Source organism: Medicago truncatula, chromosome 2, assembly GCF_003473485.1.
Source record: "Medicago truncatula cultivar Jemalong A17 chromosome 2, MtrunA17r5.0-ANR, whole genome shotgun sequence".
NCBI classification, from domain to species: Eukaryota; Viridiplantae; Streptophyta; class Magnoliopsida; order Fabales; family Fabaceae; genus Medicago; species Medicago truncatula.
This window is the reverse complement of record NC_053043.1, coordinates 5,067,612-5,087,803: the sequence shown is the minus strand read 5'-3', so window position 1 is coordinate 5,087,803 and position 20,192 is coordinate 5,067,612. Positions and strand designations below refer to the sequence as shown.

At 32.8% G+C, this 20,192-nt stretch overlaps 3 protein-coding genes across 3 annotated transcripts; all 3 read right to left on the bottom strand.

The window, feature by feature from the left end:
* Positions 1-182: 182 nt before the first annotated feature.
* Positions 183-3,097, bottom strand: LOC25485992 (uncharacterized). Its single transcript, XM_013607136.3, has 2 exons — positions 1,933-3,097; positions 183-831 (listed from the first exon to the last, which is right to left on the bottom strand). The coding sequence occupies exons 1-2, from the start codon at positions 2,562-2,564 to the stop codon at positions 612-614; spliced, it is 852 nt and encodes a 283-aa protein (XP_013462590.1). The 5' UTR covers positions 2,565-3,097; the 3' UTR covers positions 183-611.
* Positions 3,098-8,060: 4,963 nt separating this feature from the next.
* On the bottom strand, positions 8,061-11,880 carry LOC25485990 (probable LRR receptor-like serine/threonine-protein kinase At5g45780). Its single transcript, XM_013607134.3, has 11 exons — positions 11,556-11,880; positions 11,332-11,464; positions 10,850-10,921; positions 10,629-10,772; positions 10,448-10,519; positions 10,304-10,363; positions 10,087-10,157; positions 9,858-10,004; positions 9,435-9,773; positions 8,885-9,276; positions 8,061-8,478 (listed from the first exon to the last, which is right to left on the bottom strand). The coding sequence occupies exons 1-11, from the start codon at positions 11,671-11,673 to the stop codon at positions 8,158-8,160; spliced, it is 1,869 nt and encodes a 622-aa protein (XP_013462588.1). The 5' UTR covers positions 11,674-11,880; the 3' UTR covers positions 8,061-8,157.
* A 3,185-nt stretch (positions 11,881-15,065) lies between these two features.
* On the bottom strand, positions 15,066-19,379 carry LOC25485989 (shaggy-related protein kinase eta). Its single transcript, XM_013607133.3, has 11 exons — positions 19,187-19,379; positions 18,064-18,156; positions 17,867-17,926; positions 17,517-17,789; positions 17,358-17,432; positions 17,200-17,256; positions 16,684-16,824; positions 16,408-16,554; positions 16,223-16,306; positions 15,983-16,084; positions 15,066-15,702 (listed from the first exon to the last, which is right to left on the bottom strand). Exons 1-11 carry the CDS (start codon positions 19,199-19,201, stop codon positions 15,607-15,609), a joined length of 1,143 nt encoding a protein of 380 aa, XP_013462587.1. The 5' UTR covers positions 19,202-19,379; the 3' UTR covers positions 15,066-15,606.
* Positions 19,380-20,192: the final 813 nt, after the last annotated feature.

Below are 20,192 nucleotides of genomic sequence, written 5' to 3'. Positions count from 1 at the left end.
ATGAAAAGATAATTCAAAACATCAAAATGGGGTGTATTAGCAGTTTTATGGACACGATAAAATGTGAAAAGTGCTTTTCTTCACGTCAAACGGGATTTAACCAAATTAATTCCGCATCACAGTTACTAACGCTTATGCAAGCATACATTTAGCAAATCAACTATATGCAGAAGTCAGCCAAATACACACATATAAACTCTGCTTGTAAATTTGAAATTTGCCAAATGACTACATAAGAAAGAAGGAAATATACAGACACTTCTCATGATCACAACTCAAGAGTTCTCTGCTTAATTCTTACACAAGTAAGATCTATCCCCGCCAAATTTTAAATATGTTATCTGTTTGTATTTTCAAAACAAAAATGAAAAACAAATATATTACCATTTACGTCAGACCATCAACATATACATATACTCCAAATAATGGAAAGAAACAATTTGGCGATCGCTTATCAAGCTCGTAACGTATATTCAAGCAGCGAATTTCAAATCTTCTGGGCAGACACTAAAATTTGATAATGTGTCACTTTTTGAACCACTCATTCACTCACTATATTAGTAGGTATGAAGAATTGAAAAGGGAAGAATTATAAGTGTTTGATTCCCAAGCTAGAACATATCTACATGAAAAAACCATGGCAGAATGAAAGCTATTACCAGGCACGCCATTAAGAAATTACAAAATGGCTGTCCTCGCCAGCATCCACCAAACCTGCGGGATGAGTTATCGTCATTTTCCATGAATCTTCTATCATTCCACTCTTCCATAAATCCATTACTGGCAACACCCGAAACATTTTTTGCAGTCTCGCCGCATATTTCGCATAACCTGTTGTTAAAAAATGATAGCTGATGAATAATCTTATTTGATAATATGGACAGCCACATAATCCAAAAGAATCTTCCTCAGGACAACCACAAGAGAAGATTTGCAAATAATATGGACAAACATGAACATGATAACTAAATGCAATAATTTGCTAGATGTCAAATTGGAAATTTCATGGCATCATATTGATGTAACTTAACAGCTCACACACACCAGAAGCAATTTTCTAATAATTTTTGTCCATGGGTGTCAGCTCATCGGTAAGAGTTTGATATTGTAAGTTTGTGGCCTGGGACGGTTGCAAAATTATTAGTGTCACTTTAATTAATGATAATTTCCCCCATCCCCAACTTTTTTTCTTAAAAAAGACCATAGTCCATTAATCCTACAACCATAAAAAGGGAGCCATATTGGGAGTCTGGATACATTTTCCGACTATTCCTGCATAGAACTTCATTGACTATTGGATCTAAAAATAGTCTCATCACTACTGATTGCAAGTTACAACTACGTCTAGGAGCATAATAATGAAGATAGAAGTTCTTCAACTAACAACCTACCAGTCCAAAGCCAATAAGATTGAGCAACACTAACCAATTTCATTAGTAATAATTGTAAAAAATTCAATTTCAGAATCTGAACTCCAAATTAAGGATAAATTCAAGCATAAGCCCATCAATGAATCTGGAAAGCATTTGAAGGTGTTAGAAATGCTCTCAACTGAAGGATAGGTGATTGTGGTCTTGAAAAATCCTACTTCTTAACTCTTGTTCTAATCTAATAACATTTAGTATTAAAGTACCATACACGCACAGTCCAATATTATTTTTGAAGTCGTGAATGTTCCAATTTATCAAGGTAACATAACACAAAGATAGAATAGACAAATGGCAAGAGGATTATTAGCTTTCAGAAAATGTTCAAAATTGGATAATCAACTAACAATAACTTAAGAATCCCAACAACATTAGCACTTCAAAAATAAGTTGACAGCATCAAGAACGTGACCAATATCGAAATCTTCAATGCAAAACCTCAAAAAACATGTCAATAAGTTGACAATAAATTGAAATCAAACTGAAATTCAGCAAGAGCATATACCTGTTTCCCTTAAGCTTGAACCACACCTCAGCACAATGAACATGTGCAATGCCAAGCTCATCTTTACAAGCACAACCGAGCTGAATTAAATCTCCATTTGCAGCACTAGCATTTTCAACAGCCGTTGCATCCGATGCCTGCCCAAAAGCCAGATGACAAATCCTACAAACCCTTTCACCTTGTGAACTCTCATAAAACCCTTTGTGGCTGCTACACTTCATATCAATCACACATAAATCTTTATCAGTTTCAGACACCCCTTTCGGCACTTTCATCGAAACCAAACTAAGCCCTGACTCATCAGCTTTTGCTTCTAATTTCCTCTCCTCTCCATTAACACACTGATTCTGAACATGAGCAGACTCTATTACAATCACTCTCTCAACCACTTCTTGATTCACCAAATTGCTTGAATTACAACTAGTTCCTTGATCAACCATAACCAATTCATCACACTTTTCCTGAACCTTAACTTCCTCATCCTCCACCTTATTGGATCCAGAATCATTATCAACCTCTCTTGAAGTTCCAACTTCTCCAACCCCTTCAAGCAAATTACTCAAATTCTCATCAATCACGTCACGGACCGAATCCAAAACCTCAACTCTAACTTCACTCTCATCTAGACCCATTGAAAATCCTTTCAACTCTCAAACCTTAAACAAACTCCTAACAAAAATTACATAAAACAATACAAACCTCACCAAAAATCAAGCAAAAAAATCTCTTTTTTATTACATAGAATAAACAATGTGATCAAATAAAATTGAAAAAATTATATTTTTCAATGACCCACTTCCTGATTTGAGACACAATCTCAGATAACATTAAAAAGTTTCATTTTTTAAGGAAACAAAAACTGAAACCTATGTAACCTATGATATTGAAGACAAGGAAAAAAAAACCTGAAACATATGCAGAGAGAAAGGGTTTGACTGAAAATATTGAATTTTCCAAACAAGTTGAATTGAATGAACCTGAATCCAATCCAAGCCACGCAAGATAAAACATGCGTGGTTTGGTTTATGCAAAAAAATAGAAATTGAGAATGATGATTGGTTAAAAAGGGAAATATAGGAGCGGTGTTAGGTGAAGAAAAGAACTAAGAAAAACAGTAAAGAATTAGAAAAGGTGTTTGAGTAATGAGTACTACAATTGAATCATTTGATGACATTATTTGTCGTTATTGGACATTTTATTTTGGACAGTTATATAAACACTTTTGTGGAGAACAAGAAAGAAAAGAAATATATTATAGTAGGAAGTTTGATTAATGAGATGAGGTACATTGTATACTCTCACATCTCTAAACAAAATGATAAATGTATATAGTTTAAATTTAGACTAAATACACATATTTTGTGTTAGAGGGATTATTCAATTATAAGGTATAAGATAAGATTTAAATCCTTCAAAAAAAGTATAGGATTTAATTTCTTTTAAAAGGTAAGATTTATCTGTTAAAAAAAGGTAAGATTTAAATATTTTTTTGATACAAGATAACCACTAATTTTTTAAAAGGTAAGATTTAAAAAATAATAATAATACACAAGATAACTACTAATTTTTTAAAAGGTAAGATTTAAATTTTCAAAACTAAAATAACCCCTAATTTATTTATCTCTAAAAAATACACGCATAACAGGAGACAAAAGTACTTCACATGTGTCATTGTGGCATTTGACCGTTTCATGAAAATTTAACAAAATGAGAAATGAAAGATATACTTCTCCTTCATCCATCAACGAGGGGTGGTTTATGGTCAATTTTTGACCTTAAATCACCCTTCTAAATCGTTTTTCTTCTTCTCTTTTATTTAAATAAGTGATTTTCACATTAAATTAGGTTTTCCTTTTGTGATTTCGTCATCTTAGTGCAACGTTGTTTTGTTTGTCGTCTTTGTGCGACTTTGTTTGTCTTTTCTCTCTTGTTCAGGTGTTTGTTCGGTTCAGATTGTCAGATCAACTTCGATCTAGTGTAGATCCAACCGATGACTTTGGCGTCATCAACGTTGCAGATCCGGAGGCATGGCTATTCCGGATATTTTAATATAGTCATATTTGTAGGCTTATGTATTATGCCGTTTTATGCTATTAACATGGATGTTGTGAGTTTGTTCGCAGATTCATCCTTTTTGTTATTAGCGAATTTGTATTGCATCGATGTACTCTATCAATTTGAATGAATGAATGTCATTTGTTTTGTGTCAAAAAAAAATGAAAGATATAAATGATTATTTTATTAAATTGTTCTTATTAACTATTTGTGTATTTTTATTATCATAAATGTAAACTAGAAAATAATATTTTGAGAGTGATTCGCATGGTATTTTTATATTGAAAATTAAGAAAACTTGTCGTTTTTAAGTCTATTTATCATTATTCAAAATTATTTTTTCCTGTAATACCATTAACAATTTATCGTTATTTTTCACTCATTTTTCTATGCAATCAATCAATTATCAAAGCACAATTTTATAAAAATGTGTATATTTATGACTATGACATGGAATTGATTTGTATTTACAAAGCACGATTTTTTTATAGTTTTTTAAACAATGTCTTTAAAACATTTATTAACACGACTTTTTAATAAATAATAGATGTATGTTCTTAAAAAAAATAGTATATATGTATTAGTAACTCCGTCCTTAACTATAGGGTTCTTTTTAAAAAAATAACGAAAATTAAGATAGTGGATATTTGTATTAAATATGTTTGTAACTACTATTGTTTTTATAATTTTATTCTTTAAGAGAGATGGTTGGTTTATGTTTTCAACATTATTTATTGTTGATTGAAGAAAAAGATGTATAATAAATATAGGCATGTATGTAAATAAATAATTAATGTAGTTGGAATAACAAAAGGGTTTTATAAAAAGGGACAAAAAAAATTCCCAAAAGGGTCTTATAATTAGGGACGAGGGTAGTATCACTGTATCAGATTTCCTTGACAAAACATGATATCTCAAATGATTTTTTTTTTTAAGGAATCTCAAATGTTTATCATCAATAAATTAAACACAACTGGTAGTATTTTTTTAAGGATCGTGGATAACTCAAATGAGATTACGTAATATGATGGAGCAAGTATATGTGTCTGGTCTTAAATATTGTCCAAATGTCTGGTCTTAAACGACAGTTATACTATGAGACAATGATGAAGTATTAATTTATTTGCAGAAGTTTCAAAATTTTGTGATGCTACTGCCGTCTGCTCCAATGGCTGTGGTGAAGTATAAGAGATTTTCATGGACCTTAAAAATTGTTTTTATTTTAAGATAACTAACAATGAAATCTTTGGATTTTAAGTAGGTTTATTCTTATTAATAGTGACTACTAGGTAGGTAGTGCGTCCTACTACAGGCCACTAATATGTTAGCCACAATACTATCCATTAATTTGTTTCTTCTTCTCATTTTGTTGTATGTTGTTAATTTATTTTATAAGAAGTATGTTGTTAATTTCTTGTGTTTGCTATTTATTTGTTTGTTTGTTCTTACTATTATCTTTTATCACTTTGTGTTCATTTGCTCATTTTGTTAGACGTTAGTTATGCAGATATTTTTTATAAAGACATTGACTTTTATTTTTGAAACTAATTTTCTACTCAATCCAATCTCACTTTTGATTTGTAATTAAGTCTTTTTAGGCAAGCTATCGATCCTTTAATTGGAAATTAATAAGCTTACGTGAGCTCTACGTACCTAATTAAGAAGTTGTTACAAATAAATAAAGGGAAAAAGTTATTATTCCAAATCAAGATTAGTAAGTACTCCACAGCGAAAAGGTGCAAGGAACATTCTAAAAAGTGCAATTGAAGTAAATGAATGTATCTTCTGTAAAATATCAAGATGTAACTCTTCTTTCAATCTAGGCATATAGAATGTATTACTGTCTTGATTACGCTTCCTACAGGGTGGAAATTCATATTTTACATGGGATTTCAATGGACCTGATATTTTGATACTTAACAATGAATTAATTTTCCCATGAGCACTAGTATTATAAGGTCATTTTTTCATGCCATGTCCCTCATTTTGACGAAGACTACATCTCTTTGGGTGTCTACTACATTGTCTTTAATCGGTTTCAGTATGAATGCGAGTAGAATGTAGATGACCTTTTAGATCTCTTTGCATGGTTTTATTGTGGCGCAATTTCATTCCATCATACTTGGGTTAGTATGATTAAAGAGAAATTGCTTGGCACTCCTCTCTATAAGTGCTAAAACATATTGTAATGTATAATGAGGAGACATGTACATCATGAAATTGTGGTGAATAGTCAAACAAGCGGCTATGACATGTAAATATGGATAGTGAAATGTCTGAAATTCACCGCAATCATGCCATTGTATGTCGAGGTCTACCTTATGTCCCAGTTGGTCAGCCGCTTATTGGATGGACAACTCCTTGACGCTGAAAATGATTTGTCCTCAATTGTGTAATGTATAAGACACAATGCCGGTTGTTGTTTAGATTGTGTAATGTATAAGACACAATGCCAATTGTTGTTTAGGTGAATAAGAGGTTGGGTTGGGGTGTGACCAACAATCTTGAGAGTAATTTAACCCAAAAAAATGTCTCTGTGTAGGCTCGATGTGGACTATGTAATCCATTTTGACCACTCTAGTTAAGGGTAATTTAACCCAAAAAATGTCCGACCAAAATAAATAATCATTTTTTAAGGAAAGTGCTAAACTTTATTATTTTCTATATAATGGTATAGATTAATGTTCGGTACTCTTTCTTTACAAAATGTTTGGTACTTCCATGTTTTGTTATTAACTATTCTCTCAAAATTAAGTGTTCGCATTGTGAAGTGCGAAGATTGCTCTTCTCTCATATAAAATTGCTCACCCACTCCCATTCGACTTGTGTTAACTTACGTTGGATATATCGAACGTGAGTTAACTCACGTTGAAATATTTTGATTAATTTGTATGAAAGTGAACAATTTTGTATGGAAGAAGCAATTTTCATGTAATACTCGCAAAGTACAAGTCAAAGCCCCACATAAAAGGCTTCATATATCACAAATAGCCCAGTATAGAAAAAGACTCATTCTACCAAAAAAAAAGAGTCATTAAATGAAGAAAAAAAACATAATTATAAAAATGAACCAATTCTGTATTTTAATCTCAATGACTTCATTTTTTTGGGTAGATTGTCAAAATAAAAATAGTTATTAAAAACTCACACACACGAGTGGATGAGTCATGGTATGAATCCCAACCACGATATCTGACCTAATAATTTTAATATTTTTATCAATTGAGTTACAATTTATGACGTCTTCAATTTTTTTAAGTCAAACAAAAATAGTGGTCAATAACTTCAAGCATAAATACTCATCTATTTATCATATAATACTTAAACCCCACTTAATTTATTTTTAAAAATATTTTATAGTATAAGTAATTTTAATATGACAAATTATCGATCCAAACATACCCTTAATTTCATTTACTTCTTTGTAAACAAAAAACACCAGGCACATGATCTCCCCTACAAAAATAAGAGAAATGATATTTGTACATCTACTTTGTGACAACTTTTTGATAACTTTCTCTCTCATCTCATACTCACATTATGTTTTTATTCTCTCTCTTCCTTTTTCTCTCTCCATTGTTTTTGACCAATGAAAAGTGAGAAAAAAGAAGTTGATCAAAAGTTGTCTAAAATGATTGTTCAAATATCACTACTCCAAAAATAAATGAGTGATTGAACCAAAATAATTGTCACATATGGGAGAAAGTGAGGTGTACCTATATAATGATTATAAGTGTTTGGAACAGAAAGGCTGGCACAGGCAATACCATGTGCTAGTTGACTCTAATGCCTGCAGCCACAAACCTCTTTGCCGTGTAGTATTCTATGTGTCCATTAATTATGCACTAAATCTAAATTCATATCTCACGAATCAAATTGATTTCTTTTGATATGCATTTGTGGAACCAAAATTGACCATTCAATAATGAGATGAGAGTCAAACTTAGGCTAGATTTGGAAATTAAAAATAAACATGTAAAAGAAGGGAGAAAAAAAACATAATAGTTTTGCTCTAAATCATATTGAGTATATATTCATATCAAACTTAAGGATAAAGGAGCAGGAGCAGAAAATAAACGTATTACTATATGTTATCTATATAATATTGATAAAAAATGCAAAATTCATGTACATGTAGACTTGACAAAATGGAAAAGACTACAACCATTGTCACCTAGGTCCAGAAAGTTCAATGGCTTCAATAATAAAGGAAGGTTCTTCATGAACATCGCTGTAATTCTGAGAGAAACTGCAAGTCCTTTCATCATATAGGTTACCCCCTCCTTGTGATTCCTCTGGCCTCACTGACAATCCAATAAGACCTTCAAGAATCTTCAAAACTTCTGACATCTTTGGCCTCAAACTAGGAAGAGATTGAGTACACTGCAAAGATAACTCGACCGCTTTCTCTAACTCTACCGGATCATAACATCCCTTTAGATCCCTGTCAACTAACACTTCCAGCCGCTTCTCTTCAAATAAAGTTCTAGCCTGCATGATTAACCCATTTAATCTATTTACTCAAAATCTATGGTCAATGCATACTTCTGGATAAAAAGCTTAAAGTCATGAATTTCATGAAACTATATTTTGAACATTGTACACAACAAACTTCATTTTTTTGTAGGCAAATGTCGTTAGGTATAAATATGTTAAGTCAGTGGTCAGGGATAGAACTGTAAACTTTCTTAAACACTTTCGACTATTCCAGCTCAACCACTTTAGCTACGCCTTCAGGACGATTTCGACAACCTAGTTTTTATGCAATTTTAATTAAAAAGCATAATTATGGTCTTAAGTCAAAGGTTTTTTATAGCCATTGTGCAAGGATCAAGAGGACAATGAAGACATATATAACAGAAAGGTGAACTTTCAAACAAAATTGATAGTTACTTACCCAATCAAGAATCATTCCCTTTTGGACCTGAACATTTCCGGCATCCAATGCCTTTTGTCCTGTTATGAGCTCCAAAAGTAATATACCAAATCCAAAAACATCTGTTTTTTCAGAAGACTGTCCAGTTGAGAGATACTCGGGGGCAATGTGTCCTACAGTGCCACGTACTGCAGTAGTTACATGTGAATCCCTTTGATCTAAGAGCTTAGCAAGACCGAAATCTCCCACCACAGCTTCGAAACTTTCATCTAACAAAATGTTTGCGGCCTTAACATCCCTGTGGATTATTTTTGGATTGCACTGTTCGTGCAAATATAGAAGCCCACGTGCAGCCCCAACAGCAATGCGCATTCGTCTGTCCCAATCCAAACATGGCTTTCCACGGAAACTCTCTGCTTAGGAATAAGAAAATCAATTAAGACTATATCGACACTAGATCGCAGCAGAGGGCAAAATGTATTTCATAAGGAATTTGCATTAATTTGGAGGTACCAAAATATTTTTCTATAAAATAGATTACTAGATAAACAGTTTAACAATTATTACAAACCTCTTAAGCGATCAGCAACACTGCCATTAGGCATGAACGGATAAACGAGTAGCCTTTCATCTGGTGTCATACAAAATCCATAAAGACGCAAAAGGTTACGATGTACAGCCAAGCCAATCATCTCAACTTCGGTTTGAAACTGCACTTCTCCAGTATAATTAGGATCTTTAAGCCTCTTTACTGCCACCAACATTTTGTTTGCAAGGCATCCTTTGTATACAACACCAAAACCACCTTGTCCTACGATATTTTTTGAAGTGAAATTTCCAGTAGCAACTTGCAATTCACGGAAGGAGAACCTCTTCAAATGACCAATCCCAAATTCACAATCTTGCTCCACTTCAAATGTAAACCAGTACTTGTCAGAATACGTGCATGTTTTGAAGGGAGGAAAAAAGAAAAGAAGTTCATTTCAGGAAGTACCATAAGATGAATACAGGATGCGTGATTTGTACCAATGCAACCAATAGACGAGTAGCATCACAGAAATTACAAATGCGCAACTAAAGCCAATAACAGCAGAAAGCACCACGTGGTGATGACTGCTGACCGTCTGAGATGACCTTGTATCTGCAAGTGAAGACATCTTTCACTTCTACTTCAATTCACTAATTTATTAGGATTTTGTAGATGCAAGTTAAATGTATAATACCATTTACTGGCTTCGAACCGCCCATACAAGTTTCTGAGGGTGATGTACAGAGGAAGTTGTTTCCTAAAATACTACGAACAAAAAACAGTAAAATGTCAAGCAAGACATTTATGATAAAAACGGTAAAGAAAAACCAGTACAAGTGTTTTTTTCAATATGAATATTAGGATTCACATGGTAAATATGAGACCAAATCTTATACCATGATAAAACTCACCTATAGCCTTTTGCTAAAATTTTTGGAGTAGGACCACTGAGATTGTTGAATGACAAATCCCTACAGCATGTAGAAGGGTTATTACACTAAACATTTAAGAGGAAAACAAATTTAAAAACACAAAAACTGTGACAGAGTGCATACAAGAACGAAAGTCCTGTAAGATTAGCAACAAGTTGAGGGATCTGTCCAGATAGTTTATTTTTGCTGAGCCGCCTGAAATAATTGGCGTGAATAAATTAGGAAGTACACAGTGGGAGAAAGGATAACGAGTTATATAATAAAGAATCATGTACGATGAATTTAGTTGCCAAGCCACACTCACAAGTAACTAAGATGAGTCAAAGAGCCCAAAGAACTAGGAATGTTCCCAACAAGCTGGTTACCAGAAAGATCAAGAGTCTGAAGCTCTAACAGGTTTCCTATCTCGGCCGGGATAGGACCAGATAACTGATTGTTCTGCAATAGCCTAAGATAATACAACGGAAAAGGTCAGTGATAAGTAAATCTGGATAATGTGAATAAAGTCCTGAGATTGCAACTCACAATGTTCGGAGGTGACTCAAATTTCCAATTCCGGAGGAAATTATTCCAGATAAACCTGCACTGGCCATTTCCCTGACAAACACCATCACATATCAATAACTTTACAAACTGAACAAGTAATTCCATGAATAACATTGACAATGCTAAACTGCAAAATCTGTTACATTCCTCACAGCCAAAAAAATTAAATTTTGGAGGAGCCAAAATTGATTTAAAAATGTGAAGTATTAATTGACCTGAATGTTTATGTTATTGAGTAGAATTGATTCTAACATGAAGCTAGAAATTGGAGTTTTAGTCTCTACAATTGATTTTCACTCTCGAATTTATTGTCCAACTCATTATTACATCTATTTTACATTTATAACTCACTTTACATTCAACTCACTTATAGCTAGCTTATATCTATTTTGCATAATTGAGTAATTCAAAATCAATTTTTGTCACTACTAAAACAAATAGAAACCAGAAAACAAACTTACAAGGAAATGACATAACCCTCAGAAGAACAACCAACCATATTCCAAGTACAAGGATCAACCGAATTAATATCCCAACCATTCATAGCATGCAACCCATCATTCATCTTATTCTTCATAGACATCAAAGCAGCCACTAAAACATGTACAAAAATAAAACCAAAGTTAGCACAAACAAAAAACAACAAAACAAAACAATCTCTCATAGTTGAAAATGTGAATGAAACCTTCATAGTTAACACCCTTTGGAGAGAGAAGACTTTCACTACCCTCAACAACCACTAACACCAAATGTAACAGAACAAAAAAGGTAACAAGCCAAACAAACACTTTAACACGTTCCATGAAACAAAAAAAGTTTGAAACTTTTTTAGTGGGATCTTCTGTTCTAAGCTTTTGGAAAAGCTAATAAATGAAATCAAGAAAACCCTTTTGATAAATCTAGCTTCTTGCCTCGAGAGAAGTGAAGTTGAGAAAGATAAAAGAAAATATTTATAAAAATTAAAAAAAGAAAATAATCATATTTTTTTTATCGAGTTTCAACGAACTCGAAGAAAAGTGTCAAACATAACAATATCAACGTTTATATATCGATCAGTTGAGTTAGATGTTACGGACAATGCGATATAGAAAATGTATTAATAGAAGGATGGTGACTCGTGATGTGGGAACATGGCAGTGTTTGTCTCATGGTTATGATCACGTGATTGTTATGTTGTGGAAGTGTCGTGTATTGAGAGAGTTAAAACTGTTGGATTTAAGGTGGTGATTGGAAATGAACGGTGGAGATGTGATTTGGTAGTTGTAGTAAAACGAGGTGTGAGTGAGTTTGCGTATGGTAACGGACACTCATGGCGCGAAAAATTATTTTTCTAGTTTTGTGATGTTTGGACATTTTGGGAATTGCATGTCTCGGAGCTCGAGGTTCTCTTGGTTTGTTTGACTGTGGAAGAATGCCAGCATTATTAGGACTAATTTACACATTAATTTGCATAAGGTGGTGCTAGAATATTATGATTTGTAGACGTACCACCGAAAAGAACATGAAAATGGAAATGACATTAATATCACTTTTTTTTTTTTTCTTGGTAAAAATAGTTACAGAAGACTAGATACATTGCAGTGATTTTGTTAATAAAGATAAGATTCACTTTAAATCCATATCCTTTCCTAATTTCTAATTCTCACCGGACCATGAGGAACTTGGAGGAAAAACAATACTCTCTCATATCTCAATTATAAGCAAAAGTTTAGATTTATTCAATAATTAACATACCAAATACATTAGTTATTAAATATAATTGAGTTGGTTTACTAGAGCGTTTTGTTATATTCAAGTCATTACAAATGTATGCTTATGTGTTATTGTGGCCCCGTTTGTTAATTACTTGATTAAGTGTGAACTATTATTCTTTTTTTTTTTTTTGTCAGGTAGTCTAGTGGCTAGAGCTCACAATTAAATTATGAAGAAGTAAAGTGTCTGAGGTTCGAACCACAACCCCTATATATAATATGCAATATCCCTACCAACTGAGTTAAGCTCACGGGGATGTGTGAACTATTATTCTAAAAGGCTTATAAAAATAACGATGGCTTAATTACATAAATGGTCCCTTAAATAATTATGAGATTTCATTTTGGTCCCCTTATTAATTTTCATCTCATTCTGATCCCATAAGTTACCTCTGTTAGTCAAATAAATTCATTCCGTTAATTTTTGTTCAAAATTGTTAACATTCATCTTTTTCATTCTTCAACTTCATCCTTAAACCCAGAAAATTCATTAATCTTCATAACCTAACGCAGAAAAATTAATTAAATTCATCACAAAACTAAAAAAAATCAAAAAAATCAAAAATAAAACCCAAAATATTACGAACAAGTTGAAAAACCATCATGATTAATTCATACAAATTACAACAACAACAACAAATGCAAATTTTGTAAAATTAATTTGAAGAAGAAGAAGATGATTGAAGGTCCTTTCAATTCTTCATCTTTTACTATCTCAACTTGTTTCAAACACATCTCTCAATGTCATCTCAAATCTACCCAAAAGCAAACTTTTCATTCAAATTGAACGAAGCATTATGAAGGAAGAAGAGACAGCTGTGACAGTGATGAATGGAAGGATGAAAACGAGAGAGTGAATAAAGTAGGGATTGGTTTGGTTTGCCGGAAGATAAAAAAAAAAAAAAAAAAAAATAGAGGAAGAGGAACAAACTTAAATAAGATAATCCTCCCTTCGAATTCAACAATTCAATCACGTTACTCTTCTTAAATCCTTCCGCGGCAGACAAAGGCAATTCAAAAAATCCAAAACCAAAACCTCAGTTTCACAGTTTGATTTGAAAATGAACGAATCAAAGACGAAGAAGCAGCGATTACGGATGGTGTTTTTCCAGCTATCTTGAGCGTTGACAACGGCGCCGAATTCAAGCAAGCAATTGGCGATGTTGATCCAACCGTGAAGAAAAGTGACGTGAAGAGGAGTACTAGAGGAGTTAATGCTTTGATTACTTCTTATTCTTCTTCGTTCGAGGATTTGAGAAAAGAATTTTTTATTTTTGAAGTAGAATCACGGTTGGTGTTTTTTGGACAGAGAAGTTTTAGAAAAAATAGTTGAATGGAAGAGAAAGAGTGAAGCAAGCATGATAGAAGGAGAGGGGAATGACTGGGGGGAGTCTATAACGGTGGAGAAGATGAAAGGTGTTGTATCAACAACAAAAAGGGTAAATCCATTTTTCATCTTCTCTTAGATTTTTTTTGTTGATATTTTTAACATTGATTTGCATTCTATTTTGTTCATTTTATGTTGAGGCGTGAAACGTGATGGATATGGGTATAAGCTTCCAAAAAAGTTCTTTCAATTAAGATGATGAATTTTTTTTTAGTTATTGCTGTTTTTTAGTTTTTCTTTTTTTAGTTTTGTGTGATGAAGTTTATTAATTTTTCTGGGTTTGAGGATGAAGGAGGAAGATGAATGTTAACGGTTTTGAACAAAAGTTAATATAATGATTTATTTGACTGACGGAAGTAACTTATGGGACTAGAATGAGACGAAAATTAATAAGGGGATCAAAATGAAATCTCATAATTATTTAAGGGACCATTTATGTAATTAAGTCAAATAACAATTTATGCACGTATGTGGTTATACAGACCATTGCTATGACCAGGGTTTCCCCCACTCCAAATTTTATCAGGTGAAAACACATTTTCATTCCAATTACACGTACAATATCTAAAATCCTACCCACAATTAGGCTATTTTAAGATTGTTAAGACCACATCATTCACACTTAGAAGTCTATCCATTTTAGAAAAATCAAAAGGTCACGTTCAATATCTACAGGTCTTAAGAAATAAAGTTCTGCACATCTTCAATGTAGAAAGAATGAAAGCGCCAAAATATCCATAAAACCTATCCAAAACGAGTGTTTTATACAAACAATAATGAACAGAAACATAATATTGAGCTAACAGCTCAAATTTAAGGAATTAGACCCTATTTGGATGAACAGATCTACTTGCAGCTTATAGCACAAGGGCGTATGCACAAGTTATTTCATAAACTATTGTGAATAACTTATATAAATAAGCCAAAAACAGCCTATGAACATGTCATAAGTAGCTTTGACAAGTTCACGCAATTAGTATCACAGGTGCTTATGCTAGTAAATGAGTTCAAATAAGTCAATTAATAAAACAAACATTTAACAAATAGTAAAAACAAATGTGAAACACTAGAAGGTAGCATATTTAAAAGGAACAGATATCATATTACATTTGACAAGGAAGGTAGCTCGTCTGGCAACATTGCAAAGAAATCAAGCACATATTAACATGATAAGAGTTAAGAAAACCAAACCCCAACAACCAACATCAATACCATCATCAAAACTCCAAAGACCCATCTTGTTTATATGGGACCCACCATCCAGCTAAGGGTTTGGTTTTCCCCTCACAAGAGCATTTTCTGACCAATTTAGGCCAACTATACCATGACATCATGTAGACATTTTACAACAACATTGAAGGGAAAAAGCTATTCTTTTGGGGAAAAATATAGATTCCCCTGAAGCAAGATAGAGTCAAAAGGTATACACATATATTGAGGGATCAACTGCAGCCATCCAGCAACCTGTGTTTCGGTCCGGGTTCAGCGTGAAACTACACTGGCCAGGCCACAGAGCATGATAACTTAGACAAAAATAATGGTGCCACTTTTGTTTTAACTTATCGACTAGTATACACTGTCCCCCCTATTGCTTATCATCATGATCCGACTGATTGGACAAATTGTAGTCCTATTTGCCGCTTTATGTGGTCAGGTATCAACTTGTTAACAAGCTCTGGAGATGCCCCTGATAACTGTAAATTGGAAGAGTTACATTATAGTTTACCATCATTTTTTATTAAGTAGGATGCTATTGCGATCACAAAATGATTATCACAGTGAGTATCTTTTATTATCTCAATGCATAGTTGTGTAAAAAACCAAAATGAATCTTGTGTATACACACTGGTCCAGAGAAAATTTCAAAACTTCATAAAATAGTTACTATCAATTTTATTCTTGGTTTTGAAACTGTGCACAAATAGTTTACTCCTACAGAAAAAATCTGACCAAGAAAGTATTTTAAGGACTTACTTCCTGTTTGAAGTTGAAAAGAGGGGGAAAAGGACGGCCATTTGGCAGGCGAGCATTGGGTTCTCGAAGTTCATCAAAGAAAGGGTGTGCACAAGCTTCAAGCTGCATAACAAAATAGTTTGATAAGCTAGTTTTTCTAATAAAAAACTATCCGCTGATTAATCAAATTCAGAAGAAACATAAACTAATGTAAGCAATGTGTTTTTTAATAGAAGAGAGAAAGGGCAGTCAACCACTCACCGCAGTGCAACGAAGACTTGGGGAGTACTGCAAAAGCCGGGAAGCAAGATCAATAGCTTCTGGAGGCATCTTTTTGTGGAAGATCTGCACAATTTAGAAAGAAGTATTAGAATATGCAATATTGTCAAAGCAACTCAAATTTTGATCATCTAAAAAATCAGCAGTCGAAGAAGAGAGAAGCAGACCTTGTGCCATGGGTGTGCTTTTATTTGCGGAAACCTGAAGTCATTGTAATTGGGATTCATGCAGCGTACTTCCTCCCGGGTGGGTGTTCCAAGCACCTTTATAATATGTACGAGCTGGTCCACTGCATTTTCACCAGGGAATAACGGCTACAAAAGATAGCATTGTATCAGATGACAGGTAGGTCATAGGTGGAAGATACTAGTAGAAATACATCATTTTGCACTAGATGATGATGGTGATGACTGTGAGTATGAAAACAAAATAATGGCACAAACCTGGCCCAAAAGCAGTTCAGCAAGGACACAGCCAGCTGACCAAATATCAATTGAAGTAGTATACTCTGTGGCACCAAATATAAGTTCTGGAGCTCGATAGAAACGAGAACATATGTATGATATATTAGCTTCGCCCTTGACCTGAACAAAGAAAAAAAAATCTAAAATCAGTACCATATGAAAGTACTATGAATTCTTTGAAATAAAATAAATAAATAAGAGTGTAGGGAGACTCCAAAGCTTGCTGTTGAGCAGCGAAAGACATCATGCAAAGAAACTGACATCAACACAGTGTAATAATTACAAACATCTCATCTACAAGTGTCAAAACTTTATGAAAATTGATTGATTATCGGTTGACATTCTAAGTTACTGAATACTCAAAATGAAAAGAAAAAAAACAATTAATAATAATAATAATGTTACTGAATACTCAATTAAAAGGAAAAAAAATACAGGTGCACACCAAAGAAAGAAAACTAGGCATATTAAAATATGATGAGCAGGTCAACATACCAGCATTTTTGCACTTCCAAAATCACATAGCTTAACTTGATGTGAGAGAGGATCAACCTGGAGAACAAACATAATGAAATCAGGGCCAGAAGTAACTACTACGTTTACGAAAGAGTTCTAACTTTAAATGTATATCCAGCAACAGCATATTAACATACCAATATATTTTGAGGTTTCAAATCCCTGTGGCAAACTCCGGGAACAGTGTGGATATAAGCCAACCCCCTGAAGATCTGCATGCCCACCACAAGTTTATATCAGCCAATGACTGAATGAATTAGAGAAGTTTTTTATTCGCCAGAAAGTTAAAGGCATACCTGGTACATATAAAGTTTTACATAGATGATCGGTATTCTCTGATTAGCATTGTTGTAGTGCTTTAAGACCCGATACATGGATTCTGGAACATATTCCATCACCAAATTCAGAAAAAGTTCATCCGTACTTGTAGTTGAAAAGAAACAATGCTTCAAAGTGACCACATTTGGATGGTCCATCACACGCATCAATTGTAGTTCACGGTTCTTATATCTTCGGTCTTGCAAAACCTTCTTAATGGCTACTGCCTCTCCAGTTTCCAAGCATTTTGCCTAAGAAGAGAAAAATCAGCATGCGGCAAAAAAAAATGGTGGAGACAACAACAATTAGGAATCTAGCTTTAGCATACCTGGAAAACAATTCCAAATGATCCCGTTCCTACGACACGCTCTGCCATGTAACTAATAGTCTACAAGAACCATTGAACAAGATGTCAAACTTGGAATCCAGGAAAAATTATCAAATGGAACTGTTAACAACTCGGCAAATCACTCAATCTCAAAATTGAAATATTATCAGCAAAACAGGATTTACAGAATATGATACCTGTTTTGGCTCTCCATTTTTGCCTCCAATTGTTGTAGATATAATGTGACCAGTGAGGGAATCGTTCCCATTGATAACAGAAGTAGACATCTCCTGTTGAAATTGATGGAACATAAGAATTTGGAATTGCTCACAAAATACTTATAGATGGTTTGATTTCAAAGTGAAGTTAAAAATAGAAACAATATGATTAACTAATTGATGAACACATCAAAAATAGCAAGTAAAGACTACCATGAAGAACAAGATACACAATTAATTAAACCATCACATATCAACAGCATACTCAAAAACACAAAAGGTAAGTTTCTAAAAGATATAACATGAAGAAACAAATCTGGTACGCAACATATGATGATACCGCAAAAAGACGACCATGAAGGAAATAAGATGCTAAAAACTAAAGACCAAGCGACCAAGAACTATAGCAGCACTCAATCCAGAAAACAAACTTAATTTTTGACAAACTTTTATTGAAAAAATTGAAGTAAGAAACAAAAAAGCAACACAACAAAATATTTTGCTAAAATATCTTAAAATTTCAAAACAATACAACAGATAGAAACAGATAACAACAAATTGAACCAAAACATGTTCATCAGAATCGCAAATCAAACTGATAAACTACACATATAGCAAAACTAGCAACCAATCACAGATTCATGACAAACAAACAAAACAAAACCTTGAGAGTCCAACATCAACATAAGAACATGATCTGATTATAACATAACTGTCGGCAACAAACAAATCTTAAAAATTAAAAAAATTAAAAAAAAATCCAGTTCAATAAAGAAAAAAAATTAAAACTTCATAGAAACCCATAGATCAACTTCAAAATAAGCAAAATGGGTTTTCTCTATTAACCTCAAAGACCAAAAAAAATTTAGCAACAAATCAAATTTCCCCCAAAATAACAAACCCTAACAATCCCTTAATCAACTAACAAAAAAAAATTAAACAAAAATCACACAACCCAGATGAATTTACAGCTTCATAATCCAACAAAAACAATAAAAATCACAACTTTTTTCAATTTTAGCATTCATGGATCACAGTTTTTTCACAAACCAATCAAAAAAGCTAAAAAAAAAAAGGGGATTTTTATGCTACAAAAAAGTACCTTATCCTCAGACATGGTTGAAGGAGGAGGAAGAGAAGAAAGAAGAGAAGAATGAATCTAAGAAAGAGAGAAGAAGAGAATGGAAGAGAAAGTAAGAAGAAGAGAATGGAGGACCCAGCAAGGGAAAGACAAGTCCATGTGATTCCAGCTCTTCTTTTTCTTCTCTCTCTCCCCTTTCTTTTCTGTCTACCTTTTCTTTTTCTTTATTGTTATTATTTTTTCTTAATTTTCTTTTTTGGACTTTTGCTATTTTCATTGACCAGCTTTGTTGATTATCAACAATTTGCTGTTAATACAATCATTAGACGTGCTTAATTTAATCTGTCGGTCAAAAAAATATGTCTTTTTGTTTAATTTAATACTACTATACTAGTACTTGATTGAAAGTTGAGTTCATATGAATATGTCATCTCTCAATAGATAATAACAACGAAAATGTTAAGTTAATTGTGGTGATCGAAGTTTGAACTTTAATTTTTTTATTTTTATGAGTGAGTTTTTAATAACTATTGTTATTTTGTTTATCTAAAAAAAATTATAATCATACTTGATCGAGTTTTAATCGGTAATACTATAATTATAGGTTGTATATAAATTTTGTTGAATTTTTTAATAAAGCTAGCGTATGTTTGGTTTTGAGATTACATATAAATTGATTTTGAATTAGCGTGTGTTTGATTACGCGGTGGCAAAATTTGATTTTGATTGAATTAATTTTGCAGAATTGATTTTGGTTAAAAGTGAGTTTAACATAAAGTGGTTTGTGTTTGAATACCTTCAATGCAAAATTGATTTGTATGTAAGATGATGTTTGGATATTTTGTGTCAAAATTGCTTTTGAGCGTGGAAATGACCAAAATAGGTTTTAACATATAGATCAATTTTCTCATTCATTTATTTTGTTAATTTTTTTTTTCTCTCCTTCATTTATTTTGGTAAATTTTTTCTCAATCATTTAATTAGTTTTTCTTTTATTTTGGTTAATATAGTGGATTGATACATTTTT